This window comes from Chiloscyllium plagiosum, chromosome 13 (assembly GCF_004010195.1).
Source record: "Chiloscyllium plagiosum isolate BGI_BamShark_2017 chromosome 13, ASM401019v2, whole genome shotgun sequence".
Classification (NCBI taxonomy): domain Eukaryota; kingdom Metazoa; phylum Chordata; class Chondrichthyes; order Orectolobiformes; family Hemiscylliidae; genus Chiloscyllium; species Chiloscyllium plagiosum.
This window is the reverse complement of record NC_057722.1, coordinates 80,501,470-80,514,866: the sequence shown is the minus strand read 5'-3', so window position 1 is coordinate 80,514,866 and position 13,397 is coordinate 80,501,470. Positions and strand designations below refer to the sequence as shown.

The 13,397-nt window shown below is 41.5% G+C and overlaps 1 protein-coding gene across 8 annotated transcripts in view; it reads left to right on the top strand.

Moving 5' to 3' along the window:
* The window catches only part of agfg1a (ArfGAP with FG repeats 1a), a 94,835-nt gene that overhangs the window by 8,776 nt on the left and 72,662 nt on the right, over window positions 1-13,397 (top strand). For all 8 annotated transcript variants that reach the window (XM_043702847.1, XM_043702846.1, XM_043702844.1 and 5 more), the window contains one exon: window positions 6,781-6,874. In XM_043702847.1, the coding sequence (XP_043558782.1) occupies window positions 6,781-6,874 (94 nt within the window). The remainder of the gene's footprint in view (window positions 1-6,780; window positions 6,875-13,397) is intronic.

Here is a 13,397-nt window from a genome sequence, read left to right as displayed (position 1 = left end):
AAGGTCCTGTACAGTTGCAACATCACTTCACGACTCTTGGATTCAATCCCTCTGCTAATGAACGCTGATACACCATAGGCCTTCTTACAAGCTCTATCCACCTGTGGCAACTTTCAAAGATCTATGAACATAGACCCCAAGATCCCTCTGTTCCTCCACCTTGCTAAGAACCCTACCGTTAACCCTGTATTCCGCATTCTTATTCGTCTTTCCAAAATGGACAACCTCACACTTGGCAGGGTTGAACTCCATCTGCCACTCCTCAGCCCAGCTCTGCATCATATCCAAGTCCCTTTGCAGCCCCAAGAGCCCTCCTCACTATCCACAACTCCACCAATCTTCGTTCTTGCCTAATACCGTCAAAAGTGGCCTTTCTCCAATTTAGAACTTCAACTTTTAGATCTGGTCTATCCTTTTCCATCATTATTTTAAATCTAATAGAATTATGGTCGCTGGCCCAAAGTGCTCTTCCACTGACACCTCAGACACCTGCCCTGCCTTATTTCCCAAGAGTAGGTCAAGTTTTGCACCTTCTCTAGTAGGTACATCCACATACTGAATCAGAAAATTGTCTTGTACACACTTAACAAATTCCTCTCCATTTAAACCTTTAACACTATGGCAGTCCCAGTCTGTGTTTCAAAAGTTGAAATCTCCTATCATAACCACCCTATTTTTCTTACAGATAGCTGAGATCTCCTTATAAGTTTGTTTCTCAATTTCCCTCTGACTATTAGGGGGTCTATAATACAATCCCAATAAAGTTATCATCCCATTCTTATTTCTCAGTTCCATCCAAATAAATTCCCTGGATGTATTTCTGGGAATATCCTCCCTCAGCACAGCTGTAATGCTATCCTTTATCAAATATGCCACCCCCCCTCCTCTCTTGCCTCCCTTTCTGTCCTTCCTGTAGCATTTGTTTCCTAGAACATTCAGCTGCCAGTCCTGCCCATCCCTGAGCCATGTTTCCGTAATTGCTATGATATCCCAGTCCCATGTTCCTAACCATGTCCTGAGTTCATCTGCCTTCCCTGTTAGGCCCCTTGCATTGAAATAAATGCAGTTTAATTTATTAGTCCTACCTTGTCCCTGCCTGCCCTGACTGTTTGACTCACTTCTGTTCTCAGCAGTACCAGTCTCAGATCGATCTCTTTCCACACTATCTCCCTGGGTCCCAACCCCCCACCCCCACCTTACTCATTTAAATCCTCCTGAGCAGGTCTAGCAAATCTCCCTGCCAGTATATTAGTCCCCTTCCAATTTAGGTGCAATCCATCCTTCTTGTACAGGTCACTTCTACCCCAAAAGAGATTCCAATGATCCAAAAATGTGAATCTTTCCCCCATACACCAGCTCCTCATCCATGCATTCATCTGCTCTAATCTCCTATTCCTGTCCTCACTAGCTCGTAACACCGGGAGTAATCCAGATATTACTACTCTTGAGGACCTCCTATTTAAATTCCTGCCTAACTCTCTGTAGTCTCCTTTCAGAATATCAACCTTTGCCCTTCCTATATCGTTGGTTCCAATGTGGATAATGACTTCCTGGTGGCCCCTCTCCCCCGTGAGAACATTCTGCACCCTCTCTGAGACATCCTTGATCCTGGCACAAGGGAAGCAACACACCATTCTGCTTTTTCACTGCTGGCCACAGAAATGTCTTGTCTGTACTTCTGAGAGTCCCCTAGCACAATCGATCTCTTGGAACCCGATGTACCCCTCGTTGCATTAGTGCCAGTCTCAATACTAGAAACCTGGCAGATTGTGCTACGTTCCCCTGAGAATCCTACATTTTCCAAAACAACATACCTGTTTGAAATGGATATATCCACAAAAGACTCCTGCCCTAGCTGCCTACCTCTCTTACCCTTCCTGGAGTTAACCCGTCTATGTGACTGTATCTGAGACTTTTCCCCCTTCCTATAACTGCCATCCATCACATACTGTTGCTGTTGCAAATTCCTCTTTGCTTCTAACTGTCTCTCCAACCGATCCTTCGATCTGATAAGATTCGCAGCCAGCAGCATTTCTCTAGCTTCCCACAGAGTTTTCAGGTACACCTGATCAGGTCATGGGGATTTATCCACCTTTACCCATTTTAAGACATCCAGCACTTCCTCCTCTGTAATCTGGACATTTTGCAAGATGTCCCCATCTATTTCCCTACAGTCTCTATCTTCCATATCCTTTTCCACAGTAAATACTGATGGAAAATACTCATTTAGTATCTCCCCCATTTTCTGCGGCTTCACACAAAGGCGGCCTTGCTGATCTTTGAGGAGCCCTATTCTCTCCCTAGTTACCCTTTTGTCCTTAATATATTTGTAAAAACCCTTTGAATTCTCCTTAATTCTATTTGCCAAAGCTATCTCATTTCCCCTTTTTGCCCTCCTGATTTCCCTCTTAAGTATACTCCTACTGCCTTTATACTGTTCTAAGGGTTCACTCGATCTATCCTGTCTATACCTTGCATAAGATTCTTTCATTCCTGAAAGCTTTACCCCTTATCCTTAAACTATGGCCCCTGGTCCTGGCCCTCCACTATCAGAAGCATCCTTCCTGCATCAAATCTTTTAATCACGCTTAACCTTCCATCCCCAGGAAACATGCAAGTCTAATTCATGTAATTTTTCCTCATAATTGGAGTTCTGGTAACATTCTGTTGGATCCTTGTTTTCTGTCTAATGGTGCAATGCTCTGACTTGTACAGTGAATTCCCAATATAGTCCCAAACAGTGCTTTCCACGACTGTGGAAAAACATCCTCCTCATATTCCAGCCTTCTAGTTATAAAGGCTAACATTTCATTAGTCCATGAAAGGGCTTTAGACTAATTAGAGATCTAAGAGAGAGAAAATGTAGGCTTACAAAGCAAAAGGATATAGCAACATTAAAGGGCAGCTATTTGGATAACGATACCCAGAGTGTGAGATAGGAAGGGACAAAGTATACAAACATAGAAAGACAACAGTAAGTGGGATCAGAGGGCAAAGAAGGTAAAAATGCAAAATTACTTGAATACATGTTGAACTTGGGTTAATAGCACAAATACAGGTTAATGGCTATGATTTTATAATCTGTACTGAGATATGGTTAAAAGATCAAAGCTGGAAATGAAATATTTGGGGTATGTGACTTTTTTGAAAGGACAGCCAGAAAGAAAAGGTGGTGACAGAGCATTGTTAGGACAGGATGGAATTAGTACGATAGCACAAAGAGATCTTGGGATCAAAAGATGTAGAATCCATATGTGTGCAAGTAAGAAATAAAAAGGGAAAGATCTCTCTGGTAGTAGTCTATAAACCCCCCAAAGAGTAGTTATACTCTGGTACAGAGACTAAATCAGGAGATGATGAGGATGTATAACAAAGGCAGTCAATTAATTACGAGTGACTGTAATCTTCTTGTAAATTTGAATAGTCAGATTGGCAGAGAAAAATCCATTAGAGTACATTAATAATACTCTAAAGAAAAAAGAATACTTACATAATAAAAGCAAATTACTGCGGATGCTGGAATCTGAAACCAAAAGAGAAAATGCTGGAAAATCTCAGCAGGTCTGGCAGCATCTGTAAGGAGAGAAAAGAGCTGACGTTTCGAGTCTAACTGACCCTTTGTCAAAGCTAAAAAGGACAAAGGGTCAGTTAGACTCTAAACGTCAGCTCTTTTCTCTCCTTAAAGAAAATTTACAGCCCAGGAACAGGCCCACCGGCCTTTCAAGCCTGAGCCGATCCAAATCCACTGTCTAAACCTGTCGCCCGATTCCTAAGTATCCCTCTGTTCCCTACCTACTCATGCATCTGTCCAGACGCATCTTAAATGAATCTACTGTGCCTGCCTCTACCACCTCTGCTGGCAACGCATTCCCTCTGTGTAAAGTAAACCTTTCACCACTCACCTTGAACGCATGACCTCTCGTTATTGAATCCTTCACCCTGGGAAAAAACTTATCTCTATCTACCCTGTCTATACCCTTCATGATTTTGTAAACCTCAATCAGGTTTCCCCCCCCCCCCATCTCCTTTTTTTCTAATGAAAACAATCCTAACCTACTCAACCTCTCTTCATAGCTAGCACCTTCCATACCAGGCAACACCTTCGTAAACCTTCTCTGCACCCTCTCCAAAGGATCTACATCCTTTTGCTAATGTGGCGACCAGAACTGTACACAGTATTCCAAATGCGGCCAAACCAAAGTCTTGTAGAATTTTAACATGACCTGCCAACTCTTGTACTCAATATCCCGTCCGATGAAGGCAACCATACCATTTGCCTTCTTGACCACTCTATCCACCTGTGCAGCAACCTTCAGGGTACAATGGACCTGCACTCCCAGATCACTCTGCTCATCAACTTTTCCCAAGGCTCTTCCGTTCATTGTATAATTCACTCTAGAATTAGACTTTCCTAAATGCATCACCTCACATTTGCCTGGATTGAACTCCATCTGCCACTTCTCTGCCCAACTCTCCAGTCTATCTATATTCTCCTGTATTCTTTGACAGTCACTTATGCTTTCTGCTACTCTGCCAATCTTTGTGTCATATGCAGACTTGCTGATCATACCAACAGTGCCCTCTTCCAGATCATTTATGTATATCACAAACAACAGTGACCCCAACACTGACCCCTGTGGAACACCACTGGTCACCTTTCTCCATTTCGAGAAACTCCCTTCAACTACTACTCTCTGTCTTCTGTTGCTCAACCAGTTCTTTATCCACCGAGCTAGAACACCCTGCACACCATGTGACTTCACTTTCTCAATTAGTTTACCATGGGGAACCTTATCAAATGCTTTACTAAAGTCCATGTATGACATCAACAGCCCTTCCTTCATCTATCAACTTGGTCACTTTCTCATAGAACTTGTGGACCCAACGAGGATCAGGTAATTTTGGATGTGGTGATGTGTAATGAGGCAAGTTTTAAGAAATGATGTCAGCATAAATGTTCCCCTAGGAAACAGTGACCATACATGGGGGTCGAACTTGGGTCAGAAACAACTGTGAGAAAGTGAAGATTGCGGATGCTGGAGATCAGAGTCGAGAGTGTGGTGCTGGAAAAGCACAGCAGGTCAGGCAGCAGCCAAAGAGCAGGAACCATTCCAGATAAAGATCTTATGCCCGAAACATCAAATTTGCTGCTCGTCGGATGCTGCCTGACCTGCTGTGCTTTTCCAGCACCACAGTCTCAACTCAGAAACAACTGTGCTAAACTTAAATATAATTGCAGAGGAATGAGAGCAAGGTTAGCCCGAGTGTACTGTGAAGGGAATTCACAGCAAAGACATTTGAGGAACAATGACAGATGTTGAATAAAATGGCTGATAGTAAACATCTGTCCCAGTGAGAAAGAAGGATTCAAGGAAGCAGATAAACTAATCAGGATTAACAAGGGGAGTTAAAGATGGCACAAATTTAAAAAAAGCCTATAATGTGCCAAAGATTTGTGATAAGCCAGAGAATTGGTAATGTTTTTAAAAAGAACAAAACATAGAGACAAGGGTCTGTAGGCTATTCTGTAGGATCATGCTGATCCTCTGCTTCTATTCCATATTCCCACTTTCTCCCCATTCCCCTCAATGCTATTAAAATCTAAAATTTATCTATCACTTTCTCTTGAATTTATTGTGTTACTTGGCCACCACAATTCTTTCTTTGGTAGAGACTGCCCCCTGGTTTGAGACTTCCCAACCAGGGACAACATTCTCTCTGCATCAAGTATTTCCAGCCCTCAGACAACCAAAAAAAAAATGAAGTGTTAATGATAAGCTTTGAGGATAAACTTGCAATTAATATCAAGATGAATATCTAGAGCTTCTTTAATTAAATGAAAAGGAAGAGAAAAGCTAAAATGAACATAGGCCTCTTAGAGGCTGGGGAAGTAATGGGGAACCAACAAATGGCAGAGGATTTAAATGAATACTTTGCATCGGTCTTCACAATAGAAGATTCTATAAGCATTCTAAAATAACCAAAGAGTCAAATGGCAAAAGGAGAAGAGGAAATAACTAGAATAACTATTACTGGAGAAAATGTGTAAGAGAAAACTAGTGGGACTAAAGACCAGTGAGTCCCATAGACCTGACAGGTGTGTCCCAGCATATAAAAAAAGGTAGCTACAGAGATAGTGGCTGCACTGGAAGTAATCTTCCAAGAATCCTTAGTTTCCAAAAAGGTGCCAGAGGATTGACAAGCTGCCGATGTAACACCGTAGGTAACTATAGACCTGTTAGCTTATCATCTGATGTTGAGAAAATGTTAAGTGTCTGTTATAAAGAGAGGAATAACAGAGCATTTTGCAATGCATATGATCAAACATAGTCAGCATGGAATCATCAAGAGGAAGTTTATTAGAATTCTTTGAGCAGATAACAAGTAAATTAACAAGTGAAAGCGGTTGATGTAATATATTTGGATTTTAAGAAGGCATTTGGTAAGGTAACACACGTTAGGGTACTTATTAAGAAGAGCCCATAATGTTGGGGTAGTATCTTAGCATGGATAGAGGATTGGCTAACAAAGCGAAGTTAGAGATTTGTGATAAGGAAGATAGCTTCAGGATGGTATCTCATAGGTAGCAGGATACTATGGAATCAGTGCTAGGGCCACATTTATTTATGATATATATTTATGGCTAGAATGTGGAAAGTGAAAGTACTATAGTGACCATAAATTACTATTCTATTCTATTATAGAAGTTACTTAAACATTTCTAGATTTATAAAGTACACAATTTGTCTGGAAATATAAATTGTCTTTTTAAATCTCTAGACGAGGGTTGAATCCTCCACATAGAGTCAAGTCAATCTCCATGACCACATTCACACAACAAGAAATCGAGTTTCTTCAAAAACATGGTAATGAGGTAGGTTTATTTTGCTTCATGAGATACCATAAGATAATGTTGATTCTAAGCATTGATTTTGATACCTTTCATCTCATTTCATTCTCTTGGATTAAATTATGTGGATTCACAAACGGTTTTTGATACTTGGCAGAAATACTCAATTATTTCCTGAGGATTATTTTGAGCTCTTTGGTTTATCTATAAAGGGTGGCATCTGAGTTCAATCCATTTCTGCTTATTATCACATAGCTTGGAAGATTAACTTTGAGGCTGCAGGCTGATCCCACAAAAATATGATTGGGCTCTGAGAAATGGTCCAACAGATGGCTGTCACCTTAAGCTGACCAATCAGAGTCAAATTGCCTTGTTTAAAGTTTAAACAACACCTGGCTGTAAATTGTCAATCAGCATTAATAGATGCATTCTCCACGGAAATGCATCTACTAATCATAATCTACTTGCTAATCATGCTCTTTGCTCATGCTGTTTCAATGTTGCTTTTTCTCTTGAATTGCTATTCTCACGAATGCCCTGATATGTGCAAAATAAAAAGCTTTTACAAAATTTCTTTTTTCAAGAATGTTCGAGCTTAATGAGTTGTTCAAACGTTGCATTGTCTTCAGTAAAGATTTGTGTATATAGTGCAGAAATGACAGGTATTGCAGTATAAATGAGAACAGGGACTTATGACAGAAGGAAGAAAGTGAACATTTTAAAGTATAATTCTTTTTATTAATCCATTTTTTTTCTCACATATGATTGCCAAGTACTTAGTTTGGCTCTCCATTAAGGTCATGCAATCATTACTGGTTGAGGGCCAACATTTTCAAAACCTTGTATTAGAAATTGCTGAGCCTTGGAGAGGATCAAATATTAATTACAGCATATATCTCATTATTGTAATTGAAGTTCAGATGAATTTAACTGGAATAATAGGTATTTTAACATCCTAGTGCTTTTTAGCTGTCATCTAAACCCTTTTTCTTTGCCTAGCTAAAATCATTGTACGTGACAACTAATGACATTTTAAGAGTTGCCAACGTTGAAAAGTGAGGGCAAGCACTTGGGTGCAGTGTTGCAATTTGACCATATCTCTTTCCTGCAGTTGTGCCTCACATGTTGTTTGCATGTTTTGAGAGGGATTCTTAGTAATAAATTGGTAACACATACAACTTCGGAAAGGCAAATCAGGTCAGGAATTATATACTTAATGGTAAGATCCTGGGGAGTTTTGCTGAACAAAGAGACCTTGGAGTGCAGGTTCATAGTTACTTAAAAGTGGAATCATGGGTAGATAGGATAGTGAGGAAGGCATTGGTATGCTTGCCCTTATTGGTCAGTTCATTCAGTATAGGAGTTGGGAGGTCATGTGGCTGTATAGGACATTGGTTAGGCCACGTTTGGAATAGTGTGTGTGTGCAATTCTAGTCTCCCTCCAACAGGAAGGATGTTGTGAAACTTGAACGGATTCAGAAAAGATTTACAAGGATGTTGCCAGGGTTTGAGGGTTTGCACTGCAGAGAGAGGTTAACTAATCAAGGGCTATTTTTCCCGGTGTATCGAAGGCTGAATGGTGACCTTTTAGAGGTTTATAAAATCATGAGGGTCATGGATAGGGTGAAAAGCCAATATCCTTTCCCCTGGTTGGAGGAGTCTAAAACTAGAGGTCTTAGGTTTAAGGTAAGAGGGGAAAGATTTAAAAGGGTCCTAAGGGCCAACTTTTTCACGCAGAGGGTATATGGAATGAGCTGCCAGGGGAAGTGGTGGAGGCTGGTACAATTACATTTAAAAGGCATCTGGATGGATATATGAATAGGAAGGGTTTGGAGGGATATGGGCCAAATGCTGGCAAGTGGGACTGTATTAATTTAGGATATCTGGTTGACATGGATGACTTGGATCAAAGGGTCTGTTTCCATGCTATACAGCTCTATAACTCTATCTTAGTTGTCTATTTAAGTAGAAATCTCAAGCTATCTGTAAGTGAAATACCAGTGCAGTGTTTGCAATTAGCCAGTTGAACAGTTAAAAGCCAGTGAAACGTCAGTTATTTTAAGAATGTTGCTGTGTAGCAATTCTTCTTAGTAAGAGGAATTCTCCCAACCCCTCCACTGCCAAATAAAAACCTGATATCGGAATCTTTTGCCTGGGATGTTACCACAGATCACCAGAACCTTTATGGTCAATAGAGTGGTGTCTTGTGACGACGTATGAAGTTTAAATCTCCAGCAACTTGTGTGTATCTCACATTGTAAGACTTGGTGTTCTGATTTAGGATTTATCCAGCAATGAGGCAACAGCAGGTCAGCGTATTTGTAGGGAGGAACAGAGTTAGCATTTTCAAGTTTGATAAATTGCCAGAACTAGAAAGGGATGCACATGGCTTTCAGCATGTACCAACCTTGCCCACAAAACTTGAAAGGGACAGAAAAGAAAATGTGTAATATAAATGTGGAATTTGGCTGTCTTTTCTTTGGGATTTTTTTAAGATGAATTGTAGCATGCACAACGTTCTACAGGCCCTTGCTCATTCCTGGAGTATATTATTCCATCATTTTTTCATAGCCTGTCAAGGAACACTTCATGCTTCACGACCTTGTACCACTCAGCTTCAGCTCAGTTAAGTTTTGTGTGTTGGATCTGATGTCATTTACTTTTGAATTTCCAATAAGTAAGCAATAGTGTAGTTCTTAACCAATACTATATTCTGCATTTGTGTGCTATGGAAGCACCTCTGCTCTAATGCCGTTGTTTTCAGTATTAATTCATCCAGTCATTATGTCATTATAACATCTTATTTGTATAACACTTTAATATTAATTCTGTTTTATTAATACTTTAGTTATAATTGCATCATGGGCGGCATGGTGGCACAGTGGTTAGCACTACTGCCTCACAGCACCAGAGACCCGGGTTCAATTCCCGCCTCAGGTGACTGATTGTGTGGAGTTTGCACATTCTCCCCGTGTCTGAGTGGGTTTTCTCCGGGTGCTCCGGTTTCCTCCCACAGTCCAAAGATGTGCAAGTTAGGTGAATTGGCCATGCTAAATTGCCCATAGTGTTAGGTAAGGGGTAAATGTAGGGGTATGGGTGGGTTGCGCTTCGGCGGGTCGGTGTGGACTTGTTGGGCCGAAGGGCCTGTTTCCACACTGTAATGTAATGTAATGCATTTATCATTTTAAGGAAATGCTTGAAATAGTTTTTGTTAAAATATTAAGGAAGAGTAGTGAGGTCAGTGAAGTGGAGGCAGGACTCAAAATATTTATTCTTTCAAGGGGTTTTTGTGAGAAAAAGGTCTGAAGGAGTAACTCTGCTCACCCCACTCTCGCCTCTACCCTGTAGTACTGCAAATTCTCTCTCTTTGGGTCCTTGTTTAGTTCACTTTGAAGCTGATTGAATTTGCCTCCATCACATTTTAAGGCAACACTTTCCAGATGCTTACTATTCTTGACATGACAATCTTTTGCTTCATGTTGCCATGGTCATTTTCTCAATTGCCTTAAATTACAGTCCTCTGGCTTTTGACTCTCCAGTCAATGAGGAGAGTTTTACTTTGTCTCAATCAGTTGTGTTTTTGAACAAACTAACTTGGAGCAGACCATTTATCCCCTCGGGTTTGTTCTGCCATTCCAAAAGATCGTGGCCATCTAATTCTTTTTTTCATTTATTCATTTTTTGTGACGTGGGTGTCGCAAGCAGGCCACCATTTATTGCTCATCCCTAGTTACCCTTGAGAAAGTGGTGGTGAGCTGCCTTCTTGAACCGCTGCAGTCCATCTGCTGTGGTTGACCCACAATACCATTAGGAATGGAAGTCTAGGATTTTGACCCAGCAACAATGAAGGAACGGTGATATATTTCCAAGTCAGGATGGTGAGTGGCTTGGAGAGGAACTTGAAGGTGGTGGTATTCCCATATATCTGCTGCCTTTGTCTTTTAGATGGAAATAGTTGTCTGAGGATCTTTCGTGATTTTCTGCCATGCATCTTGTAGATAGTACACACTGTTGCTACTGAATGTTGGTGGTGGAGGGAATGGATGCTTGTGGATGTGGTACCTATCAAGTGGGATGCTATGACCTGGATGGTGTCAAGCTTCTTCAGTGTTGTTGGGGCTGCACCATTTCCAGGTAAGTGCGAAGTATTCCATCACACTCCTGACTTGTCCCTTGTAGATGGTGAACAGGCTTGGGGAGTTAGATGTGTCACTCGCTGCGGTACTCCCAGCCTCTGACCTGCTCTTGTAGCCACTGTATTTATGTGGTGAGTCCAGTTGAGTTTCTGGTCAATTGTAACCCCTGGATGTTGCATGGAAGATTCAGTGAGAGTAACACCATTGAATGCGAAGGGACAGTGGTTAAATGGTCTCTTATTGGTGATGGTCATTGCTTGGCATTTGTGTGGTGTGAATGTTACTTGTCACTTGTCAGCCCAAGCCTTGGTATTGTTCAGATCTTGGACATGGACTGTTTCAGTATCTGAGGAGTCGCAAATGGTACTGAACATTGTGTAATTATTGGCAAGCATCACTATTAGAACATAGAACAGTACAGCACAGTACAGGCCCTTCAGCCCTCGATGTTGTACCAGCCAATTATCCCACTCGAGGGTCAAACTAACCTACATACCCTAGATTTTACTATCATCCATGAGCCTATCCAAGAGTCGTTTAAATGTCCTTAATGTATCCGACTCTACTCCCACTGCTGGCAGTGCATTCCACACACCCACTCCCTGTGTAAAGAGCCTACCTCTGACATCTCCCCTAAACCTTCCTCCAATCACCTTAAAATCATGCCCCCTCATGATAGCCATTTCTGCCATGGGAAAAAGTCTCTGGCTATCCACTCTATCTATGCCTCTCATCATCTTGTACACCTCAATCAAGTCACCTCTCATCCTTCTTCGCTCCTATGAGAAAAGCGATAGTTCCCTCAACCTTTCTTAGAGTCTTCCTTTGGCAGCTCATTCCATACACGTACCACCCTCTGCATGAAAAAGTTGCCCCTTAGGTCTCTTTTATATCTTTCCCCTCTCACCATAAACCTATGGCCTCTAGTTCTGGACTCCCCCACCCCAGGGAAAAGACATTGTCTATTTAACATACCCATGCCCCTCATGATTTTGTCTATTTATCATACCCATGCCCCTCATGATTTTATAAACCTCTATAAAGTCACCCCCAACCTCCAACACTCCAGGGAAAACAGCGCTAGCCTATTCAACTTCTCCCTATAGCTCAAATCCTCCAACCCTGGCAACATCCTTGTAGATCATTTCTGAACCCTTTCAAGTTTCACAATATCCTTCCAATAGGAAGGAAACCAGATTTGAACGCAGTATTCCAACAGTGGCTGAACCAATGTCCTGTACAGCCGCAACATGACCTCCAACTGCTGTACTAAATATCTGACCAATGAAGGAAAGCATATCAAACGCCTTCATCACTATCCTATCTCCCTGCGACTCTACTTTCAAGTACCTATGAACCTGCATTCCAAGGGCTCTCTGTGTTCAGCACACTCCCTAGGACCTTACCATTAATGTATGAGTCCTGCTAAGATTTGCTTTTCCATGATGCAGCACCTCACATGTCTTCATAAGACATGCCTTCCAGTCCTGGTAGGCAGCATCCTGGTAAATCTCCTTTGCACTGTCTCTAAAGTTTTCACGTCCTTCCTATAATGAGGTAACTAGAACTGAACACAATATTTCAAGTGTGGTCTAACCAGGACTTTAACTTCACGGCTCTTAAACCCAATCACCCTGCTAATGAAAGTCAACACACTATACGCCTTCTTAACAACCCTATTAGCTTGGGTGGCAACTTTGAGAGACATGGATCCCAAGATCACTCTGTTACTCCTCACTGCCAAGAATCCTGCCTTTAACCCTGTGATCTGCATTCAAATTCAACCTTCCAAAATGAATCATTCACACACTTTTCCAGGTTGAACACCATCTGTCACTTCTCAGCCCAGCGTCTGCATACTGTCAATGTCTCGTTGCAACCTACAGCAGCCCTCCACACTATCCACAACTCCACCAATCTTCATGTCATTGCCAAACTTATGAACCCACCCTTCCACTTCCATTGAATTGCTGTGTAATGAACCCAGCTTGGTTGACAATCAATCCCATATTGTTGTCATCTCATTGTTATCTCAATTTTGGAATATAAAAGCAGTAATGTGCTTCTGAAACTTTATGAAGCTCTAGTTAAGCCCCAGTTAGAATAATGTGTCCAGTTTTGGACCCCACACCTCAGGAAGGACATACTGGCACTGGAGCGTGTCCAGCGGAGATTCACACAAACGATCCCTGGAATGGTAGGTCTAACATACGATGAACGACTGAGGATCCTGGGATTGTATTCATTAGAATTTAGAAGGTTGAGGGGGGATCTAATAGAAACTTACAAGATAATGCATGGCTTAGAAAGGATGGATGCTGGGAATTTGTTTTCGTTAGGTCGGGAGACTAGGACCCATGGGCACAGCCTTAGAATTAGAGGGTTTCAATTTAGAATGGAAATGAGATATT